The sequence below is a fragment of the Mya arenaria genome, chromosome 2, assembly GCF_026914265.1.
Source record: "Mya arenaria isolate MELC-2E11 chromosome 2, ASM2691426v1".
In the NCBI taxonomy this organism is placed as follows: Eukaryota; Metazoa; Mollusca; class Bivalvia; order Myida; family Myidae; genus Mya; species Mya arenaria.
Genome location: NC_069123.1, coordinates 8,877,522 through 8,900,880, shown reverse-complemented (window position 1 = coordinate 8,900,880; position 23,359 = coordinate 8,877,522). Strand labels below are relative to the sequence as shown.

Genomic DNA, 23,359 nt, shown 5'->3' with positions numbered 1-23,359 from the left:
TTTTACGAGTTTCATTATTATGCTCATTTCAGTTAAACTATGTCACAAAATTATACTCGTTTTTGTTGTTGCCCATCAAGCATCAACATTTAACATCGTGGTGATTGTGAAACGTACTAGCTTGAGATAACTTGTTTTGCCATGGGCAGATTGCAACTAGAGCATTGAAAAGTACGAGAACCCTTTTTCTTATGTAAGCAACGCAATGTGCAGGTATTATGCTTTTGTTTCTCTTCACCAAATTGCTTCTGTGGCGTTAAGTAAAACATTTAGCATGGATTTGTCGACGAATCAGAAAGGCAGAAAAAGAGCCAAAACTGAAGATGTCAATCATTTTCAGACCGTATGCATATAACCTAGTGTTGGAATTGGAAGAAGGGTGTGTATATTGCTATAGTAGATATGTGTACCAATTTATACGTTAAAATGAGGGTGTTTAAAGGTAAGGACTAGTATTCAATATTGATCTTAATTGGATTCAAGGAAGATGTAGCTAACCGGATTACTTGTTGTTTATAACTGACCAATGAATGAAATCAATGATGTATGACCATAAGATTAACTTAAATCGAATATTGAATACCACCCCAGGCAGTTGTGTTTTTTTTTGTACGGCGACGAAAAGAAAAAAGACGAACCAACATAGATGAATATGTTTTATCTTTAATGATCTAACCACACGCATGAGCAAAAAAGAAAGCGTTTATTACTTTAGCTCCCACGAGCTTAAGTCGATTAATAAGAGGGGCCTGACTTAGCGATATTAGATCAAAATATATAGTGTATAATCACGTGAACATTTGCTACAAAGAACCTGTTGCAAATATATTTTCTTCGTTTTTTTTCACTTTCAAGCTGATAAAGTAATACATATAAAGTAATGACAACAGAAATGTCTGTGGATAATTAACATTTTTTTTATTTCTTATAAAAGTCTATTCGTGAGTAGATAAAGTCGGGTTTAAGGACTCGGGTATCTAATATTGGTCTTAATTGGATCGGACATATACAGTGAATGGAGTCAATGATGTACATGTATGACCATAAGATTGACCTAAGCTGCATATTGAATACTACCCAGGCCCACAAATAAGCTAATTCTCTGATAACTCAATTAACCTTAAAGCTAAATGTTGATGCCTGGCCTTGATTTTAATATTGGTCTTAATTGGATCTAAGAACGATGTAGCTAATCGGATTGCTTGATATTAATAACAGACATATACAGTGAATGGCGTTAATTATGTATGACCATAAGATTGACCTAAGCTGCATATTGAATACTACCCCAGACCCACAAATAAGCTCTGATAACTCAATAACCTTAATGCTAAATGTTGATGCCTGGGCTGGATTTCAATATTGGTCTTAATTGGATCTAAGAACGATGTAGCTAATCGGAATACTTGTTATTAATAACTGATCAATAGAGTGAATGAAGTATTAATAACTGATCAATAGAGTGAATGAAGACAATGAGGTGTGACCCTAAGTTTAAGTTGCATATTGAATTTCTGCCCAGGTGATCCTATACTTGTTTATTATTATTTAATATGTATTTGTTTACTGATTACTTATATGTAAAATAAATGACTTCATACATAAAAAAGAACATTGTAGGGTATACATTTTTCTCTTTATTTCAACTGGAATGGGACGTATGCTACATATTTAAAATCCTTAAAGGTCAAATCCAGTTGTTTGTTATATTGTATTCAGTAAAAATCGGTTTTCTTTTTCTGCACACTAAATAAACTTTTTCCAATAATACCAAATTAGTATACGGTAACCAGGCAGCTAAAATTCACATCTGTATGGGCGTGATATCATATGGACTTTTGGCTTTTGTTTGAATAAACGCTTAACACGAAATTTATTGAATACATTCTAGAAATACGATCCTTCAAAAGCACGCCTTTTTATGAAGATATGCGACGTATGCAAATACAATAACGGTACCAGTAACTCCATCGTCTGGTCCTCGGCTTTGAGAGTAATAGCGGACAACTTGGAAGACTCAGTACTGGATAAACCCAATAGGTTCTGTTCTGTTATGCTCTATTTAGATCGCAAGATTTGATTTATATAAACAAAGTATATACATTTAATCTTTACTTGCGGCATCAACGACAGGCAAACATGCCCCTAATTTCTCGAACTACCTTAAATCCCTTATATTAAAAGGACCGAGCTCAGCAATTTGTTTTTGTTTTTTGGCATTATTTTTAGCATTATTTTCCATTTTAATGAACTCTAGAGACATTCAAGGGTAGCTATTTTTAAAAATTTAAAGATAAACGTAATTTCATTTAAAATCAATCCTATTTAAATAAGACAAATCGATTATGAAAAAAAACTAAAGCGCGTTTCTCTCATGGTTTTTCGATTAACTAGGACCTGCCTTAGAACTATAAACCTATATTTATCATTATACGCTTTATATTCTGAGAAGGGTCAGGGCAGGTATTTATGAAACATCTTAAGAAACTCACCTAACTTATGTCACTTTCCTAATTTTAGTATCATAACAAAGATAACTTATGATATCTGAAATTCATTTTTTTTCATTTATTTAATTTTTTCTTTATAGCTTTGTGTTATCCTTTTTTATTTGACTGTGCACATTCTAGGTTATCAACTTAAGTAAGTTCATGAATACCTGGGGTGGTATTTAATAAGCAACTTAAGTCAAACTTATGGTCATACATCACTGACTCCATTCACCGTATAGGTCTGTTATTTATATCGAGCAATCCGATTAGCTACATCGTTCTTAGATCCAATTAATACCAATATTGAATGCCATCAATGATCGTCATTGTTGTCTATACATCACTGACTCCATTCACCGTATAGGTCAGTTATTTATATCGAGCAATCCGATTAGCTACATCGTTCTTAGATCCAATTAAGACCAATATTGAATACCTCTCCTGATCGCTATTGTTGTCATCACCAGCATCATAATTGCCTTTTCAACACAGAACGGAGACGATATGAAATCAACGATTTATTGTAAATCTTTTGAATGTTTACACGTTTTGATATGAGCATTGTTGTTGACAAAACAAACAGACCAATCATCCTCTGCATCAACTTCCCAACATGATTATCATAACACACTAGGTTTGATAACTATCAACATCAACGTGCCAAATATATACGAGGGACATTCAACAAGTAATGACACTGTCACACTCAGCTTATGTTTAATTTCAAAAAATGGCATAAATATATAATTTTATAAGCTAAGAGTCTAAAGTGTAATTAAAATCATAAAAAATCTCCGTCAAATCATTTTCAATTTTAATTTTTCAGAATGTATTTGAACTCCATAAAATAGATAAATTTAAGTTTCAGGTTAAAATAAGTAGCACACAGTTAAAATACTTTTTCCACGCCAGCCATTTATACTATCACTTATCATTTAAATGTCCCTCGTCAAATTATAAACACCCATGTGCAAGTAATACAATTTTAAAAAGCAATAAATGCGAACATAGTCTAACGAATTGAACACAAAAAGAACACCAAATTTTATGCATAATGAGTTTTGGAATCGACAAAAATCAAAAACATGTATGGTAGATAGGCCCGAAATAATTCCGGCACATCACTCATATCTGTGTTATACTAACATGAATATTCTCATGGAAAAAAGAGAGTATATCTATTTCAGTTTACTTTCTCGATATTCTTTCGCAAATGTTATGTTATGATTGGCGGATATAATTTATTTTACAAAAAAGCTATAAACATAATTCCACCATAAATGGTTTCCAAAACATAGCCAGCTATATATCTTAATATGATTTGATGTGAAAAAGCAAAGTGAAAATTTACCAAAATTATGATTATAATGTAACAAAATATAAACATTATTTTACCTGTTGTATCAATATTAAATAACATACAAAACAACACACAACGGATACGAATTTTCCAATTTGGCGATATGTATGAGCTCAAAATTCAATATACAAATGCAAAGGTACAAAACACATTATGAATTACAAAAATATCACAAATGACTTTCTCCAGTTTGTTGATTATTTGGTAGAGGCGGTCGTTTCTCATCAAGGGTTCCAACTCCAACAAAAAGGGTGTTTTCTCCTAACAGTCCTCTTGAATTACACAAGGGTTTTGGAACAGTTTCCTTTGGAACACCAAGAAGGCAGTTACTTGGAATAGATTTGTCTAAAGACAAAGGCTTTAATGCTGTTTTGCTGTCAACTGCTAGAGAGACGCATGGAACACTGAGAGTCGATTTCGAATTTGAATCTGTCGATGCATAGTTCAATCCTGTCTGATCACATTTTAAAGAAACATCACACGAACTAACGTGTAACGGTGAAACACCAGTAGTTAAAATGGAATGATTAGTTACATTGTTAGAAGTGTCTGGAATTTCTAGAGAGTTTCCATCACGTGGACAAGGTACACAACTGACTGAATGTTCAGAGTCTGGATTCACACTTCGAACGGTCGGCCGAACCTCCTCTTCCTCGTCGCCAAAGCAACCTGTTATATTCCCCACCTCTTCATCGCAAAACTTTTCATCTTCTTCCCAATCTATCAATGACATTTCCTCACTCTTTGCAGTGTCAAGACTGCTTTGTCGAGAGTTGTTTAGACGTCTGGCAAGCCTGGCTTCATTAGCAATTGTTAACGGTGAGCAACAGTCCTCTATTTTATTTGTAGGTCTTAATTGTAAATACTTTTCTTTGATTTTGGATTTTTCCGAACCTGAACTAGCAGATCGTCGTATATTCCACGACTTTTTTTGTTCTTTTGGAGATTTGATCTGCCGAACAGAATACGTATGTCTGCAAATATGTTTTCTCTCACTATTACCTTCCAGTGTGCCAAGTAAAGGCTGGGACTGAGTATTCGGGAGGTCTGCACTTCTGTCATCATTAACACCTTCCACACAACCCAGGGTCTGAGTACTTGTTGGTATCTTGCTGTACCAAGACACTGCCTTCTCTTTTCTTGACTTACTTTTGTAATTGATATTTTGCTCACTAACCGGTCTTTTGATGCATGGTCGTTCGCCAAGCAAACTTGGAGAAGGCGATGAGGTGGAGTTTCGATTAAATTTCCCAGCGTCTGGATTAGAATCACTATAATGTCTCTCCCTCGGGGGAAGAGGTAATAAGCGACCATCCATGGAGGATATACTCGGGACCTTTAATGTATTCTTATCGTTCGGCACATTGATTGTAATCGCCATAGGATCCAGAAGCATACCTGAAAGGGGTGAACATAATATATATCAGACTGTGGTACCAATATAGCATCAATATATGACATTTAATCTACGTTCATGTACCTAGTGGATAAATATTGTAATGCTTAAAGCAGATATACTCCATATTTGATAAAATCAAAAGACAACTTTATCAATTGTCATTATTTCTTACGTAAGTCAATCATATCTTAGTTATAATCAAATTGATACACATTGCTCACACGATTTTGGGCTATAAAGCATTAATTCCCAAACGAGGACGACGTCATTATCAAAAATGATAAAATCTTGACCCGTTTTATTTGAAAAAAGCAGAATCTTACTAAATAAAATAATAAAGAACACTGACCTCTTTCTGCGTCCGAGGTCCAAAGCGTTGCAGTGGGACTTGGCGGGCTCGGTTCACAACTAGGTGGCCGCAAGGTGAGGGTTGGGGGCGGAGGGAGCAACCGGTCCGTCGGCCCTGAGTCACCTTTGTCATCGTCGCTGTCGTCCTTACCGTTGCCGTTCACCTGTAATGTGGTTGCATTAATGATGTGAATGAAGGACGAAATATCGAAGGATATATCAATCTGTGAGAGTGCAGCTTTTAACGCAACTGATACGTTTACATACACGGCTTTTCCCGCATACTCTATATTAAATGAATACAATATATCTAGCATGGGAGGCAACAATTAGATGTTTAAGTTACATAAGAACTTGAGGTTGCCCTAAAAGATCAATGACAAAATGAAAATAAAAAGCACTGGGATTCTACAGAACAGCGTTCATATTCAAGATGAAGGGTAAATATTGATGGCCGGTTGTTTAGCTTTCCTTCACCGAGTACATTGGATTAAAGAATGATTATACCCATTGTATTTTTCCCTTTGGCTTCAAATATTTGTTTAAGTGACACTTGGGGATGTGACGGGGTCAAGCCATAATGCAGCCATTATAGGTCGCGGGCAGACAGGGTTAGCGTTACCCTAACCCGACAAACTCAACAACAACAACATACCCATTGTATTTTACCCTTTATTAATTATTAGAATAAACCTAATTAGACGAGAAACACCTGAGCAATTAGCGATTATAAATACAAAATACAAGAAATGAACACTATCTTAACATTCTCATTTTATCTGTTAATTGTATGCCAGAAAGTCTTTTAAGGAAAGGGAGACAACACGCTTAACTTGGTCTGAAAAGTTTTAACTGTGTTGTAGGCCGCAATTTCGTTTGTTGAACTACTTTCAAATACTAGATATAGTGACAAGGGAAATAACTCAAAACTATGTCGCAATTGTTCTTAAACTGTTGTGTGTCGCAAACTGTTGATTGTCGCAAGGACGATGACATCTTTATAGAAATCCCGAGAACTAACCTGGCCCAATGCAAATTCCCGGACCTGTCTCCGGAAGAGGTCTTCCAGCTCCGCCTCGTCATCTATCATCTTGTGGGAGTCCTGGAGAAAAGAGGTTAAAGTTCATTATTAGTACACTCAATTATCCATGCAAATTGGGCTATGCCTACATGACCTCCTTTAAATCCTAGTATCTAAACATATTTGAAACAACAATATTTTCAGTTGAAAGAATCAGCTGCCGATTATTTAAAGCTTAAATAAGTTTTCCACAGGTTATTTTAAGGTAATTTTGCATGTTTAAATGAGTTGATTGGCTTATATTCACTTTTAGATACATTTTGACCAATCAATGAACATTTTGGCTAACTTAAACCAAACAAAGGCATTGACCAGTTTAATACAATTGACAGCGGCTGCGAAATGTATGCGTCCAGTGGTTTAAATTTCCCAACATATTTATTGATTGGTAAATATTATGTTTTAGAAAAATATTGATCAATCAAATAATTTAAATGTACCAACTCGTCACCTTAGTGCAATAACTCAATAACTGCATATAGAAATATAACAGATATTGAGTTCTTGCACTTAGGTGACGAACTAGCCTTTATAAACCAGTGGACAACTTATCAAGATTTGTTGTTTTTTACGTCTGGCTGCATGTGTGTATGATTTTGCTTGGTAAAAAACACTCTGTCTATAACAATATGATTGTCCTTATTAAGATGAATTAAGTGTGTTAGAGATGGTATTTTCAAATCATGCAGAAAGCGGTTAGTGCGTACAGAATATCAAGACTTTTTATCAACAGCTTTTTTACATCGAAAATTGCCTGTAAATAACCTGATTCATAGGAAGTATTAAAACACTGTCAAAGAGTTTGAAAGAAGTGTTTGTTGCTTACAAACAAATACTAAAGTGTTTAACAATAGTGCAAAAAGGAATTATGTTTGTGATTAGTATAAAGAAGTTAAACATCATAGATAAGTTAAGAACAGTAAAAGTAATTGTGTATTGTTTGAAATACCACCTTAAACTTTGCCATCTCAAAGTTTTCCCGCAGAGCTGCTTTTCTCATTTCGTCCATTTCGTGTTTCAGTTCTTCTTCTACTTCGTCATCGAGTTCTTTGTATTTGTAAGTCTCCTGTTTAACGCATGCAGTAAAATTAGTAAACAAACCATCCAAATTAAAGGTATTCGACCAATGATAGATTGTTGTATATATTTTGGCTAATGATGTGGCATTTTACAGCAGAAGTTAATTCGTTAATTTAAATGACATTAGATGTCCGATATACAGATATTCTTGCCATACTATGGAGCAATTTTCGATAATGTTAGTTATTTACTCCTAGTAACCCACATTTCATTTTGGTATCATTTGAAAGAATATTGCATACTGATTTCATATTTGTAAAATAAATGCCTGAAGAAAAAAGTATGAATAGGGTTATTGTAGTATGAGCTTTGTTCTTTATTTTAAATGAAAACGGAAAATAGTTTAGTTTTAATCTTTCAATGCAAAAATAGTATGTCTCCCATATTGTTTTCGGTATTAAATATACATATTTACACATGAAACCAATTTCAAATATTATGCGTGTCATAAGAAACCCAGAATTGATAATAATTAATGTACATCGGGTAATTTAAAGCTTTCGACGATTATGTTTGCAAAAACTGTATCTTCAAAGTTAGGTTTCGTCGTTTGATTAGCGAGCAGTAAATCTTTCATTATCAACGACACTCGAAAAAAATGCCAATGGTATAGCGGCTCATCAAGTATCACAATTTACAATTACGGTCAAGAAGTCAATCAATCTGTCAGATAAGTAGTTAGTTTCCAGGTCGAATACCTTACGTTAATGTGATTAATGAAGTGCAGAATATGATAACGAGAGAGATAGATGTTAATGATTGATTTATTGAAAAGGGGGAACATATCTATGAATGTGAGAACGGGGAATATGTCATAAAAATGAGATGTTAATTATTAATTGATAAAATTCACACAAATCCAAGATCTATGAAAGGTGAGAATGAAAAGAAACTCGTAAGATATGGCTACCTTATTTAAAGCAACATTTACTTTTTAAAAACACAAAGGTAATGTTATTTTAATAATACTTTTCAAAACTAAAGATTTACTGAGGCCTTTTTTAAATGGTTTGGTAAGGGTAACATTCTTTTCAAAAACAGGTTGAGTAGGTAGGCTTTATTTTTTTTTTCTTAATAGGCTATATAAGAGCATTATTGTCATTATTTGAGAATGATGTTAAAGTAACCTTCAGTATAAAGCTTTGAATGTTTTAAATACATATGACACACACTTAAATATATATATTATTTCTGCCAATATAAAAAACGGTAGGGTGGACGCTTATTTCGTAGGTAGGGTCGGGTAACCCGAACCAAATGTATTTTATGCCTGAGCAACACCATACAATTCCTTTCAATAACTACATCATAGCCATATCTTAAGGGTAAAATGTGAAGAAAACACATATGATACCACGCAATGTGGCTAGAAGCAAAGAGCACACAGCTTATTACGGAGAGGTAGACATCACGTCTAGAATATCCGCTAGCCCGGAATGCTGCCTTGTAACATACACAAAGTTGGAATCATGAGTTCAGAGAGAAGTTTGCAATAGCCTTTATTTTAATTTACACTTTGAATACAGCTTGTTATAAGTAAAGCACGTAATTTCCTTCAATCATGATCTTATGATTCTAAAGTGATCTAGTTAATAAGCATTCATTAAGAATAATGAATTTAAAAGCAATACCTGATGGTCTACAGCAAAATGTTGGAACTTTTGATTCCATTTTACTTTACATGCTTATTCAAATGATGATAGACAAGAAAAAAGGAGAACTCCTAAAATCTGAGAAGAAAATGATTTTTTGATTGATGTTATTAGGAAATTCTTTAAACTTAGAAGGAAATGATGTTTATTTATAATGTGTATTCTCAAGCATTGTTTCTCACAAAACAATCCGTACTAGACGTGCACAAATTGTTTTACTTAGTTTTCATAATCAGAATGTTAGTAAATGTTCATTAAACACTAGAGTATTAAAATATTATGGTGTAACACAGATAAAAGAATGCTTTTAGTAGATTGAATGACTACATGCTGCTGTCAATACCTCGAGGTGTTTCATAAGAACAGCGACCACGACGTTGACAAGGACAAACTGGGCCATGAGGACGAAGATGACAAAGTAAACAGGGGCGATAACTGGATTAACGCAACAGTTGATTTTACAATCTTCGCTCTTGTTACAATCCTCGCGTAGAGTGTCCTGCAAATAAGAAATTTGTTGGTGAGTCCGAGTTTTTCACTTTTGATTCCTCATAATACATACATGTAGATTATACATACACTGGTATACAAATGTAAAACTCATGTAACACAATTGTTTTAGAGGAATTATATTTGAGCTTTCTGTTTTGTGGCTGTTAGTAACAATGAGAAAAGAAATGTTTGTGGTTCACACGTGTACTAATTTATCTAGCTCGATTATGAAGGCACGTATTTAGAATATAAATCACGATGTCCAATAAGCGGACAGACTCTGGGAAACCAACGTTTCTGGGCTCCAGGGGGAATATGGCTGCAAAGCTGAAACTTAAAGAGCGCATCACCAGGAATGGAGCCTGTGGCTTAATTTGACTCAACACGGGGAACCTCGCCCGGCCCGGACACTGCAAGGATTGACCGATTGAGAGCTCTTTCAGAGTATTTTACCTGGCTATAAACCAGTACTGATGTCCATGTTGATATGCTAAAAACGTATACTGCTGGGGAACTAATCCATAAACTCTTGGTTCAACTGGGTTGAGCACATGCAGGTAAGCAAGCTTCATAATTATTGTTAACAAAAAAGAAACCGATAAGCCTCAGTTACGACCCTTAGGCCACAGTCTGATCTGTTTGTTTGTTGCATATCGATCAGAGCAATGGATAATAAACTCATATGTTGGTTGAAACAATAATTTAAACTGACTTGAAACATGTGCATAATATTGTTAAGAGCATTTACGTTCGCAAATCTGTTATATCATAGACATATAAACATGACGTGGGAGTGTTCAAACGTCATATAAAGCTTTATTTAGACTTAAATTGTGAAAGCTCTAAACTATAAGCTATTATCTTTTGTTAACATCAAGCTCAAAGAAATAAGTTTACACATTTTGGGAGATTTAACATTTATGAGAGCATCTTTGCCATGATAATCTTTTTTTAATCTTGAGTGATCCACCTTTTTTGGCGCTAACTGCATTCGTAATCGAATTTAAATTTGAAGAGAATGTTCGTACGGCTTATTTTTTACTGATGCATCCAAAATGTATTTTTGTTTTCTGCTAACAGTAATTTTAAACCAAGGAGATGAAAGAATGGAAATTACTAAATAATCGTATGATACACTGCCTGTTTGAGCATGTGAATTCATTACCTAATAACTGAAATTTGAAAATATTTTGTTATTTTTCTTGTACTGTTTTGCATATTGCCAGTGAAATGCTAATAATATGGCATACCAAATTAAACTAAGTAATGTTCGATTTCAAGATAAAACTGACAGATGTCAGTGCGCAAATATATTTGGAGAATTTAACGAAAGAACAAAGTTCAATATCGAAACAGCTGTCTTACGGAAAATATCTTATATTTCAGCACTAGAATAGGCTTACCTTCATGATACCGTTCCAGTTATCTCCCGTTGCCACTCGGAACAAGGTAAGGAAGGCCATGCCAAAGTTGCGGAAGTGGGCGTGTTCTCCAAGTCCCTCACATGGGTGGTCCTCCGAGCACTCTGTAAAAGGAAACATATTGTGAGGAGTGGTTAGAATTTACTTCAAAATGACGAACAAATGACGTTTCAAATATGCATTTTCACAGATTGATCGTTTCGACATACTTTTTTTTATCTTTGACTGATTTTCATTTGCGTAAATGTCTGGAAACCAGTGATATAAGACTGCTGAATAAGATATATTCGCAGTTTTTATATTCACGTTCAAAAATTAATGATTTATGGCTAAAAGCGTTACTAACGCTTAAAGAATTTGTTTTTTTGGGGCATAAAACTTTGTGAACGTAAATCTGATTATTTGGCAGCAGTCTTATATCACTGGTTGCCAGATATTTACAAAGAATTGGCCTTAAATAAAAAAGTTGTCAAAACTGCCAAATGAATCATTGAGAGTGCAGCATAAAATTGACATTGAATATGTCGATCGATATTGGGTACTTTATTTCCCCATTGCCTTTGTACACATTTGTCATACTTAGAAGTAATATGAAGGCCGTGATCTCATAAACAAGTTTGTACCATAAAATATGTATTAATTTCCACGCTCTAGTCGGTAGTTTCAAAGCAATGTGTCTGCATGGTAAACAGAAGGTTCCAAGACAAAATATCATACGCACTAATTTGTTTTGCACGGAAACTAATTATAGTCGCTTGTTTCAAACCACAATATTGATCAAGCGTTGAAATGAATGAAGTAAAGGCGAATGAGAAAGAAAAACCCGTCTCTTAACAGCTAGCAATATGATTATCTTTCTTGTGGCGTCAAAATGATGTCTTATTACGTTTGCATAAAATAACCATAATTTCCTGCTGTTGAAAACTTAAAGTATTCAATAAAATAAACTAAACTAAGACGAACACGAAAATAAAAAAAGTGTTTTGCGTGCAAGTTACTTAATACCGGCCAATTCAAACTGGTTACCCTAGAATTAGGTCAGACACAGAAACTGGCTGCAATAAGTGTCCAATTGTTATTAGATTATGTTTGAAAGGCACTACGTTTTATCGTTCTAAAATTTAAAAGACAATGTTAATTAAGTAAGTAATTGAGGACTATTTGACGATTGAATGTCTTTCACAGACAAATATATTTCTTTTGTTATTTTATTTCTAGGCATTTCACACAGTAGCAAGCTATTACAAATTTAAAATTTTAATCAAGAAACCAAATTAAGCCAATACATGTATATACAATTCATTTGAGCATCATAATACAAACCAGGACAATCTCAAATTTCTAAGCCGGGGCAAGAAGCGGACACAAATACCATTACATCAACTCATACGGTCTTTACAGTAACATTACAATCAACCTTCCACCTACCAAGACGTCCAAACAGTTCCACACCGAGTGCCGCAAATATGAAGAAAAGGAGGAAGAAGAGGAGGCCAAGATTTCCGACCTGGGGTAAAGCCTGTATCACCGTGTCAAGCAGGGCGCGGATACCCTTGGCCATCTTCAACAGCTTCAACACTGTGGATAGGAGTTTCATGTAAATTAGAGACTGCTGAGATTAGTAGAACAGGAGCTGAAGTTCATGGTAGTTATGTAAGAACTATGACAACCATGACGATATCCAGTCGTCTTATCATGAAATTGTCAAGCCTTTGTCCAATCATCACCAAATCTGGTCAGAATGTGTATGAGCAGGATATTTTTGTCAGGTCCGATAACCAGCCATGTGGCCTCAGTAACTCCATAACCCTTGAATTGGCAATGAAGGAGAGAAGGCAATTCAAGCTTTTCTGTTCGATCCTTACGCTATTTCTATGGTTTCGATGCAGAACAATGAAATACAAGTACATTGGTGAGGCTTTAACATCTGATATTTTATACATACCTCTAGCAATCCTTAGCACTCTCATTACACGTATAATGGTGGGGTTGATAGGAATTACATTTGTCTTCATTTCTTCAAGAACGATGCCGACGATAGACAGAATGACAATGAAGATATCAAGTTGATTCCATCTAAAAGAAACCACATCGGATGAAATAAAGTGACGTAGAGGCAATGACAATGAAAATGACAAGCCGTCTTCACCTTAAAATAACACGTCTTTCATTTTTTTTTCATTCAGACATATTTTTTCTTAATCAACTATTTATGGAAAATAAATAACTGGTTCGTAATGTATTACTTATATTTTGAGAATGGTATTTTAGTTGTTTCGATGGAGTACAAATACGCACGCGCACTGTCGTACGTAAGGCCAGAAACTGTTTGGAATACATGATACGGCATAAAAGTGTTTTGAAATCAACTTTTGCCTTCTAGATTTTACGATTAACTACCGAACGTATCAAAGTTCATAAAATCAATTGAATGCGTAGTGACATGCCAAACAGTGAAACATCTACTATGTTGATTAAAGTCTTGCCTGTCTCTCATGTAACGAATGGTCCCAAGGGCGATGATTTTCATCGCGGCTTCCAGTATGAACACCGATGTAAAGAAGTAGTTGAAGATTTGAAGGGCAAACTCCAACTCCTAGGAGAAAATGAAGAATGAAATGTATTGATACACAAGAAAAAGTACATTTTTTTTCTTATATTTTTCATAATATATATCTTATAAGAACCTCAGGGATATGCCTAATACACCTTCCAACAGTTATTAAATAGTTTTAACATTATATATTTTACAACGATTGTGATGAATGCTATGATAGCTTATACTAAGTCACACTCGTTGGCACGATTTTGCGCGAGAGTGTGGTCTTGTGTTGTGTGGGAAACCGGAGTACCCGCAGAAAACCCACATGTCTGGCTTAGTGACCACTAACCAAACTCACATGCACCTAGGCCGGGAATCGAACCCGGGTCGCCTTGGTGAGAAGCGAGTGTGCTAACCACTGCGCTAACCGGACATCCTTGATATTAATTAATTTATATCGTTTTTATTTTTAGTCAGAAGTCCAAGCCTTCCAAGGTAAAGATCACGTATTGACCTACTTGCTAAATATGGACAGGGTAAAGCCTATTTCGAAAAGGACAGATCCAAGTTTGAAAAAGTAACCGTCGTAAAAGAGTAATACAAGTTATGTACTGTTTTAGTACAATGATGCGTTTTATTATAAAACTAAATGGTCACACAGTTTTAAACCTTTTATTTTATAAGGCAGACTGTGTGGGATGTTTATAGTTTCAAACAATGACTGCATCGTATCTTTGAAAAGTTTTTTCATTAGGTGCTCTGAATTGTATTCCTCCGTCTGCAGATAGAGTTGGAATCTCTAATCATAGAAGTACTTGAGATTTACCTATAAGTTTATAATTATTTGTTTTATTGTTAAGTTTCCTCAAGTTAATGCATACTTTGATAAGATTTACCTTTTGCGTTTTATCTTTATTAAGGATTGTTGGGATAAGAGTGAGGTTTGTGCACATAAACTGGTTTAAACCCCCAGTAAATTTACATTTTACTGATCGTTCCAAGGCGGTACCTAACAATTCTTGATAAACATTACTAGCTTTTTTATATATAGTATGTATGCACTGTGCTGTTTGTGGAGTTTTGTGCTGTTCCTCCATGTTTCTTGTTTGTGAGTTTCTGTTCTATGTCTTTGGCGTTTACCCAGTGCCATTAAACCGGGTTTATGTTTAAACCTTTTGCTACTGAGCTTGTTTCTGGAGCTTTTCGCATAAATATATTATGAATATATACCATAAATTAATTACAAGTATGTTAAGATAGGTATAATGTAGCAATCTTACAAATAGATTCAGTAACCCTAATGCATGAGAAATTTATAGTACTATACTAGATTTGTATGAGCTATGTTAAATTGAACAAACCTTTGGCATCATGTAAAATTCCATCGCCATAGTAATGACGTTTAACCCTATGACCCCCGCAATGGCGAGGTCAAAATATTTGCTGTTGATGACAGTATATATAATGAGTCGTGGTTTCCCATAACGAGCCCAGTATGGACACTGTTGTAAACCTGTAATTATACATAACAGAGAGGGGATATCAAATCATGGTTAGGATAATTCCTTGTCGTCTTCTTCTTTATAATGTTTAATATCCAATTTTGAGAAAAAAATGAGTTTTATAATTATCACTGTTCTCGTGAAAAAACCCCCTGCACCTTGGTTTTAGAATAACTCAGAACACTCAACTTTCCACCCTTTTGCATTGGAAAAATGGAAACTTTGTAACCGATTTTCTTGAAAGTGTACAACTGTCAGAACATTACAATAAAGAGGCGAGATGTTGTGTATGTCTTTTGATTGATATGTTTTTTGCTAACTTTTCGTTTTTTGGAGAATTTCCTTGCGACAGAATATCATTGAAAATAGTTTTTAAACTAAAATCGCGCTCAATGACCTTGCATGATATTACACCATTTCCAATTGCTATATATTTATGCTTGTAGTTATACAACTCATAAAAATAATTAACATTTAAGGAAATTTACATGCACACAATGCATGCAAATAAACGGGATCTTTTATAAAAAAAGGTACAATGTAGCATAAGGCATGTTGACGGGATCTTTTATAAAAAAGGTACAATGTAGCATAAGGCATGTTGAAAATGTTGAAATATTCAACCACACAATGCGATATATATATATATATATGTATATATCTTAACGTTTGTACACAACAGTGTCTCTTAAAACGCCATTTATAAGCATAATGGCATGCCAACGTGAAAGGGAACATTAATGATTTGAAAAGAAACATGCTTGCTGAACACGACGTTCATTCGGAAAAATGAGATATTGTGAAATTATTTGCAAATTGTTATAAACGATGGAGAGAGAAAGAGTTAATAGATGAACAGGAAATATAAAGCTAATTATCAAACTGTTTACCTGGTTGAGCAACTATCTCTGTTAAATATATTGCAACCGATTGCATTTATAGGCATAAAGACAAGCTAATGCAGCATCATGAAATCTCTTTCATTAAATATCAGCATGAACTCCAGATAGACCTTGATAGACAAATGCTTATGACCGTTTTGATCGTTCGTTAGTTTTTAATTTTACGAATTTTGTAAAAACAATAGACAACAAACTTATTCTCGTTTGTTAGAACAACACAAACAGTCGTAGACTAGTTAACGTACAACATGAGACAGGGCCAACAATGAATCAGTCCCCTTGTATCAGTGAACGGGTTGAGTCTGATGTCAAGATCGAGTTCTGTGTCAATGTAAATAATGCATGTCCTCCGTTCAGTTTCGGCTAACAGTGGCTTACGTTAACAAACTAGTTTGATTTGTTTCCCTGTGGCCTCGCAGAGCATACACTGCAAGCGGGGAACCAACTCGCAATAGTGTGCCAAAAATACATACAGTTAGCCCCAACTGAACTCAGAGATTCTATATTGATATTGAGATATTTATGTGGATCGTTTTTATGTGTCTCTATTTGCCTGCCTGTGATAACAGGGTCAACAAACGAGAATACAGTGAGATGTTTTGTTGATGGATTTTTCTCTGTGGTTATCATTGCATTAAATTGAAGCTAGGACCTCGAAGAAAACGATGGAATGTAACGTCAGACTCCAACAGTTCAAGACACACTGGGTCATTTACCATCCTGCTTATACTTACGTCTTCGCTTCTGATCTAGCTTCTGTTGTCGCTTTTCAGCCCTTCTGGCCTTCTCTTCCTTTTCTTGCGACTCCCTGCACTTATGGAAATTTTCAACCACCACGCCGACAAACATGTTCAATACAAAGAAGCCGACGAGAAGAAGGAATGATATAAAATAGATCAACCTCCATTCATTGTAGTTTTGCTCCGGCTGTAATAAAGGAAATATCATAATAACCATCTTTTTCAGTGGTATCAAGTTTCCCTGTAATAAAACGAACAGAATATTATCTGCGAGCAATTAACTAATTTTACAATCCGGGCGTAATTCTAACGCCCCCACACATAGAAAAGAATAACTTTAAATTGAAAAAAACAAAAACATCGTAAATCAGTAATATTATTACTCACGAACAAAACGTACACTCTCAGGAAAATTCAATAAATAGAGCCAATTTAATAGGACGTGCTGTTCAGTTAACAAGAACAGCATTAAAAGTGCATGATTTTACAAATGCAATATACATGTATGCTTTTCTGTAAACATAATATGTAGTTACTAACTAGTAATTGAAATTGAATAAGATCAGTTGTTAATGAATTATTTTACTTTGTTCAAAAACGTTTGCCGGGGGAGGGGGGGGGGGGGAGGGGGGCGGGGTAAAGACATGGCGTCATTCTCTGTATGTTTTGCAAAATGTTTATAGTAAAATTACGACGGCTTAACTACAATCTTACCTGCTGATCGACTCCAACTGCATCCAAACCCGTATACATAATGCTGACCCAGCCGTCTTTGGACGCCAAGACAAACAGCGCCATCAGTGCCTACAGAAATTGAGGAGATAAAACATTACGTTCTGGAATTGGCTTAACTGTGTTATATATTTAGAAAATATTTTTCAGTAAAATGCGGAAACACAAAAAATATCCAAATATGAAATACTTATTGAGACGGTTCAAATGCGGGTATGAAAAGTGTGACAATGCCGACGCACATAGCCTCGAAAAGAATAAAACGTTTATCAGATAGAAATTCTGTTTCAAAGCAACAATGCTCTTTAAAAGAAGAAAATAGAATGAAATAAAAAACACGCATCCAATTACCATTCCAAGATTATCAAAGTTGTATTTTCGATTGACCCAGACATTGCGTTTAGATTCCAAACAGTGAGTTCTGTTCTGGATATGTGCTACGTCCGGTCCTTTGCAGTAGTAGAACGTTCCTTTGAAAAGCTGGAATATTCATACATAAAGTGCAATCATACAATATTAATCAACAGGTCAATACATTTTTTTTCAAAATATACTAGTTAATGTTACGGAGGAAAGGGCTTTTGACAACAAACAATATCATAATAACGCGTAAGTACTTCGACAAAATATCAAAACTGCTTAAAGAACTAGTGGACATTTGATATGACCTAATATAATAAGAACATACTCTTTTTCTTAAACATCACTGAAGTATATTAAAAAAAGTCAAAGATTTAGCAACATTATAAACCGAGAAATCAATTACATGTACACCCATAGAAATATGCAAACAAATTGGGACGTATTTCAAATTGGTGGCACAATCCACTTTCCGGTAAAGTATGTTTAAAAATAACAATCAATAAACTTTAAAAACATGACTACATTGAGTAACAAAAGCGTGTACCGGATCAAACTTCATGAATATCTTTTGTTTGTGTGTTTACCTGCACGCCAAGTATGCCGAATATGATGAAGAATGTACAACAGATGAGCACGATGTTGCCTATTGGCCGTAGGGAGGATAACAGAGTCTGGACCACCAGCTTAAGGCCTGGTGCGCGGCTTATCACTCTGAAAACAAATGCAAACACATGTAGATTATGGATTATTTAATTCAATTACTTTCCTTTGTTGTATTTCTTATTATTCCAAAGAAAGATTTATTTGCCTAATTAACAATCCTAGTTAACTTAATATCAAGTTGCATAACTAGTAAATCATGGTGAAATGATTACACTGCTTATAGACATCTGTCTCTTACCCAGTAGTACAGTTAACCACTGAGCGCCAATACCACCATCTCAATGCATCTCATTTTGATTGCTTTCAGTAATTTTTACTCATAAAGTTGACATAAACTTGATTTCACAAACTGATTTATGTTGTATGAAATGAAATAGTTATGTACCTCAGTGGCCTGAGTGTGCGGAGAAGTCTAAACACTCTGAGGATGCCAAAGATTCTGGGGCTGCTGTTAGCGGTGAGAGAGATCATTGTGTCAACAAGAGAGATAACCACGAGAAAACCGTCCATAACGTTCCATCCACTCTTGAAGTACGCATGTTTTCCAAACAGTAAACCTTTTGCAAGAACCTATAATGAAGAAACAATATGCAAGTGTTGAGCCAAGTCTTTCTTAAACGTTCTATCAAAACTAAAAAAGAAATTATACTCATAAACAGTGAATTTCGTGAGCGTCAGTCTTTTTGTTACTTCATAGAGAAAAATTAGAATAGCTTAAGTAATCGAGAAAATATGGTCATCATGAAACGATCGGATTGCATCGCTTTGAGACAAAAAATATTTCTTTAACGTACAACAGGTACAACGAAACGATCAAGAAAACCTTTTTCATAAACTTGACTTATCATTTAGTTAATGCATTTAAAGGAACATTCCTAGTATGCCTCCGCATTAACACAAGTTAGGAAGTTTTATCTTTATGATAGGGCTAATGCTTAATTATTACTAATGACGTCAATAACACAATTAATCTAATCAATTCTTCACATTGACGTCCGTTTGCAATTAGCCAGTTTATAACAGTATTTCTAACCACTCACGCATGTTATGTAATCAAACGTTTTCTACGTAAAACATTAACATATATTGACTACTCGCCTAGCTTCAAAAAATATAACCTAGACCCTTCCCTAAATCATACTTAGGATCAAGAACAAACACATCAAGAACCGCTAAATGTAATATTGAATGCCTAGTTAAAACAGAATTACGGTATTCTTGTTCTCTTTGGTCTTGTTTAACAAACAATTTAACATAAACAGTATAAATATACGTTTCAGGGTAAAATACATTTCACCAAGTCAGCACCAAAACCTTTTATTTCACGAGTTGCTTTGACACGAATGAAATATCTCTCTTTCGTTCACTTGGTGAAATATATTGCAATCTGGAACCGCAAGTATTACTTTTGTATTTCATGCTTTTGATGCATTAACAGTAAAGAGTAATTGATATTAAATTGGCATATCGGACCAAAGTTTAGCCAAACGACGTCAAACACATAGTAAAATAATCTACCTTAATTTAACAAACCACTGGAAAGCATGAAATTAATCTCTAATATAACGATTATAATGCCTTGTAGTATTATTATTAAAAATGCATACTTACTTTAACTGTCATTTCAATGGTGAAAATGGCCGTAAATATATGATTTGATATCGTGAGAATTTTCCGTTCCTGAAACATATTAAGGCATTCTTCTGTGATAAGAAATCTGAAGAAATGTGTCTCAAGAGATATTCAACATTAAGCCTTAAGTGACGGAAAAGTAACATTTTAAAAGGAAACAAAAAACACATTAGGTCTTTAAGTTGTAATAGAAGTCATTGAACAAAACAGACATTTTAAGCCAATGAAATTGCAGATAATCAATCATTAGGTAATAGACTTAATCATTAAGAATTTCGACTTTCGCGAGTGTTTAAAGTTCCGCTCAACTGCCACTCATCCCATACACATTGACTGAGATTTTGCGTTGACAATGTATCAGCAAATGAGGTTGTATTCTATATCAGCTAGAAGACATGAAATAAATTATCAATTATTTAAAATGGGCGGAGTGAATGTAGCGAATACATGTCAATTTGCCAATTATTTGATTAAAATATCAAAGGCTAAAACGTTAAACCAATGTAGGTTTAACTTACAGTACTATCAGGAGGAATGTCTGGTCTTTCCATTGCAAGTGTGATGCAGTTCAGTGCAATAAAAAACAGCACGGTATTGTCAAACCAGCGTTGAGCAATGGTGTGAAAGGCAAATCTGCGAACGAGGTTGTTGGGACTAAAGATATACATAGAGTATTCTTGTCTTTCGAGGAAAATCCCATGTGCTTTTGGACACCATGAATAATTGCAATTCTGAAAAAAGAAGATATTCGCGCTTAAGCAGTTAATTTTCTTTATTAAATGATGACGTCATGTTTGTTGTTGCAAACTAATTTGAAACATCAAACAATAATAACGGTCTGAGGAAATGCCAATAAATGCATAACATATACATTTACTCACTTACTATCAAATGAAATATTGATAGATTCAGTACGGAAATATTGGTATCGATCTCAAAATAGATTTTATAATAGGTCTTATAAAGAAAAGTAAACTACATATAGTTGTAGTTTTCACAATCATTCAACTCTTACTGTCTCATCCATTGCGTCTGGATCTTCTTCATCGTAAAGAGAATCATCATGATCGTCCTTCTCATTTGTAGGTTCTGACAAATCATTCTGTTTGTAGTCGTCGTTGAAATAGCCACTCCCCACCGAAGACATTGAAGGTAACGCGCGTCTGGATGGGAAGGTATTTTGTCTGCTCAAATGGAATGAGTTACAAATACTTTTAGCACTACTTGAGGAATTATTTCTGCTTTTAATTGAGTTTCTTGGAGATGACATCCTTCTTTGGAAGATCAGATTTTGGTGGGAGCTAAAAGCTCGCCTGTTGTTTAACATTATGTCCCCGTTGCATTCGGAACTGTTGATGAAAAACACAAACCTAATGTTGTGACGATGTTTAATATCAACAATTCTATGGAAACATTAAAGCGTTCAAGAAGTAAATGAGCACATGGACAGTAAAACAACATACTATATGAACATATTTCGGCATAACTGAGAAGGATTCCCATGCATGAGGTTTCGTCATTGTTGGGAACAAAATGCATTTAACAGATGGATTTATTTTATCAAATTCGTACATGTATTTCATGAATCTTTTATGGATGTAAATACCTTTTACAAACACCAGTTTTTAGAATAGGTTGTGACGTTGTCGGTTTGAAAACCTCGTCATCCTCTTCTTCGTCATAATCACCAAAATCTACGTCGTCGTCATTGTCTTCCTGTTTCGTACCAGGCTCGACAAGTTTAGCCTTATCGCCATCTTTGGTCCGCTTAAGTTTCCAACTGTTTCTACGACTACCGTAACTATGTGATCTCCAAAGGCGAGGTGAAGGGCGCGGAGAAGGCCGAGGTGAGACACGTGACATCTTCGGAGAAGTTCGGAAGCTTACGGTAGGAGTCCGACAACTGGACGCTCGTGAGAGGTTGCAACAAAGGCGATTGCTTGACGTAGATAAGGATGAATTACAGGAAAGACGTTGGGCTGTGTTGTTGAGCTGAAATACAAAAAAAGTTTAAGATAAAACGTAAAATATAAGATATTTCAAAACGTTGTATCCAAAATTAATATTCATCATAATACATATCTCGCATTTTACAACATCTCTTTTTTCATTGACAAACACAAATGCAATGCGAAATATATACAAATATATACCGTGGATATTTCTACTGTTAGTGAGCTCATATCGGCATGTCTGCCAACTTCACGTTCCGAGTGTTCGTTCGGAGATCCCTGCGGGGTTGCAGTGGGTGTGGCTTCAGTGTGGGTAATAATGGGTGGGGGCAGGGTAAACACCTTATTCCCTTCTTCTTTGGCGACCATATTCAGACCAAGTAACAACTCTGTAGTGAAAAAAAGAATGTATATACTTATTAGAAATTATTATGTTTTCATTCATCATGAAAGTTATGAATATTCTTAAACCAACATACATTGTGTGGATACTATATCATAATCAAATTACAGCAACTCTTATTTCAGACAAAGTACATGTATTTATAAGTAAGGGATTGGTGCATTGATGCATTGAACACTGTTCAGTTTTACTTAATATTGTTTCTGCTGTTTTCTGTTTGATCTATGCGCATTGTGCCTAGTTAGGAATTAGCGACAAACTTGAGGTGTCTATTTAGTTACCTCGTTCTTTATTGTTTATTTTAACATCCAACACTTCCGCTACTTTAGCTTTTACTGAATCTCTCCTCTCGTTGTTATTTGTCTCTTGAATAATTTCAAGCGTTCTTTCTTTTATAGACTCTCGCCGCCTTTTCTTTTCGTCTTCCTGTTAAAACAAAACAGAACAATAAACAAACACAACTTATGGTGCATACATTTTAGAGTATTTTGATATTAATTATGGCTAAAATTTATACTTAGCTAACGAGTTTATGATTATTGTGACCAAGTTTTTTCGTGATTGCTTATGATCTTTTTGCATGTTTGGTTGTTTGCTGTTTTG

General features: G+C 34.7%; 1 protein-coding gene across 9 annotated transcripts in view; it reads right to left on the bottom strand.

The window, feature by feature from the left end:
* Positions 1 to 3,026: 3,026 nt before the first annotated feature.
* Positions 3,027 to 23,359, bottom strand: part of LOC128206715 (voltage-dependent T-type calcium channel subunit alpha-1G-like) — a 39,707-nt gene continuing 19,374 nt past the window's right edge. For 4 of the 9 annotated variants that reach the window (XM_052909384.1, XM_052909361.1, XM_052909410.1 and 1 more), the window contains 22 exons: positions 23,038 to 23,182; positions 22,555 to 22,742; positions 22,008 to 22,393; positions 21,417 to 21,750; positions 20,920 to 21,132; positions 20,381 to 20,449; positions 19,155 to 19,339; positions 18,691 to 18,817; positions 18,095 to 18,223; positions 17,726 to 17,815; positions 17,006 to 17,198; positions 16,260 to 16,277; positions 15,229 to 15,380; positions 13,812 to 13,921; positions 13,271 to 13,401; positions 12,754 to 12,903; positions 11,308 to 11,429; positions 9,756 to 9,911; positions 7,633 to 7,746; positions 6,621 to 6,701; positions 5,601 to 5,763; positions 3,027 to 5,250 (listed from right to left, as the gene is read on the bottom strand). In XM_052909384.1, coding sequence (XP_052765344.1) covers positions 4,022 to 5,250; positions 5,601 to 5,763; positions 6,621 to 6,701; positions 7,633 to 7,746; positions 9,756 to 9,911; positions 11,308 to 11,429; positions 12,754 to 12,903; positions 13,271 to 13,401; positions 13,812 to 13,921; positions 15,229 to 15,380; positions 16,260 to 16,277; positions 17,006 to 17,198; positions 17,726 to 17,815; positions 18,095 to 18,223; positions 18,691 to 18,817; positions 19,155 to 19,339; positions 20,381 to 20,449; positions 20,920 to 21,132; positions 21,417 to 21,750; positions 22,008 to 22,393; positions 22,555 to 22,742; positions 23,038 to 23,182 — 4,485 coding nt within the window. In that variant the 3' untranslated portion in view covers positions 3,027 to 4,021. The remainder of the gene's footprint in view (positions 5,251 to 5,600; positions 5,764 to 6,620; positions 6,702 to 7,632; positions 7,747 to 9,755; positions 9,912 to 11,307; positions 11,430 to 12,753; positions 12,904 to 13,270; positions 13,402 to 13,811; positions 13,922 to 15,228; positions 15,381 to 16,259; positions 16,278 to 17,005; positions 17,199 to 17,725; positions 17,816 to 18,094; positions 18,224 to 18,690; positions 18,818 to 19,154; positions 19,340 to 20,380; positions 20,450 to 20,919; positions 21,133 to 21,416; positions 21,751 to 22,007; positions 22,394 to 22,554; positions 22,743 to 23,037; positions 23,183 to 23,359) is intronic. The other 5 variants (XM_052909402.1, XM_052909427.1, XM_052909418.1 and 2 more) reach the window with 3 other exon arrangements.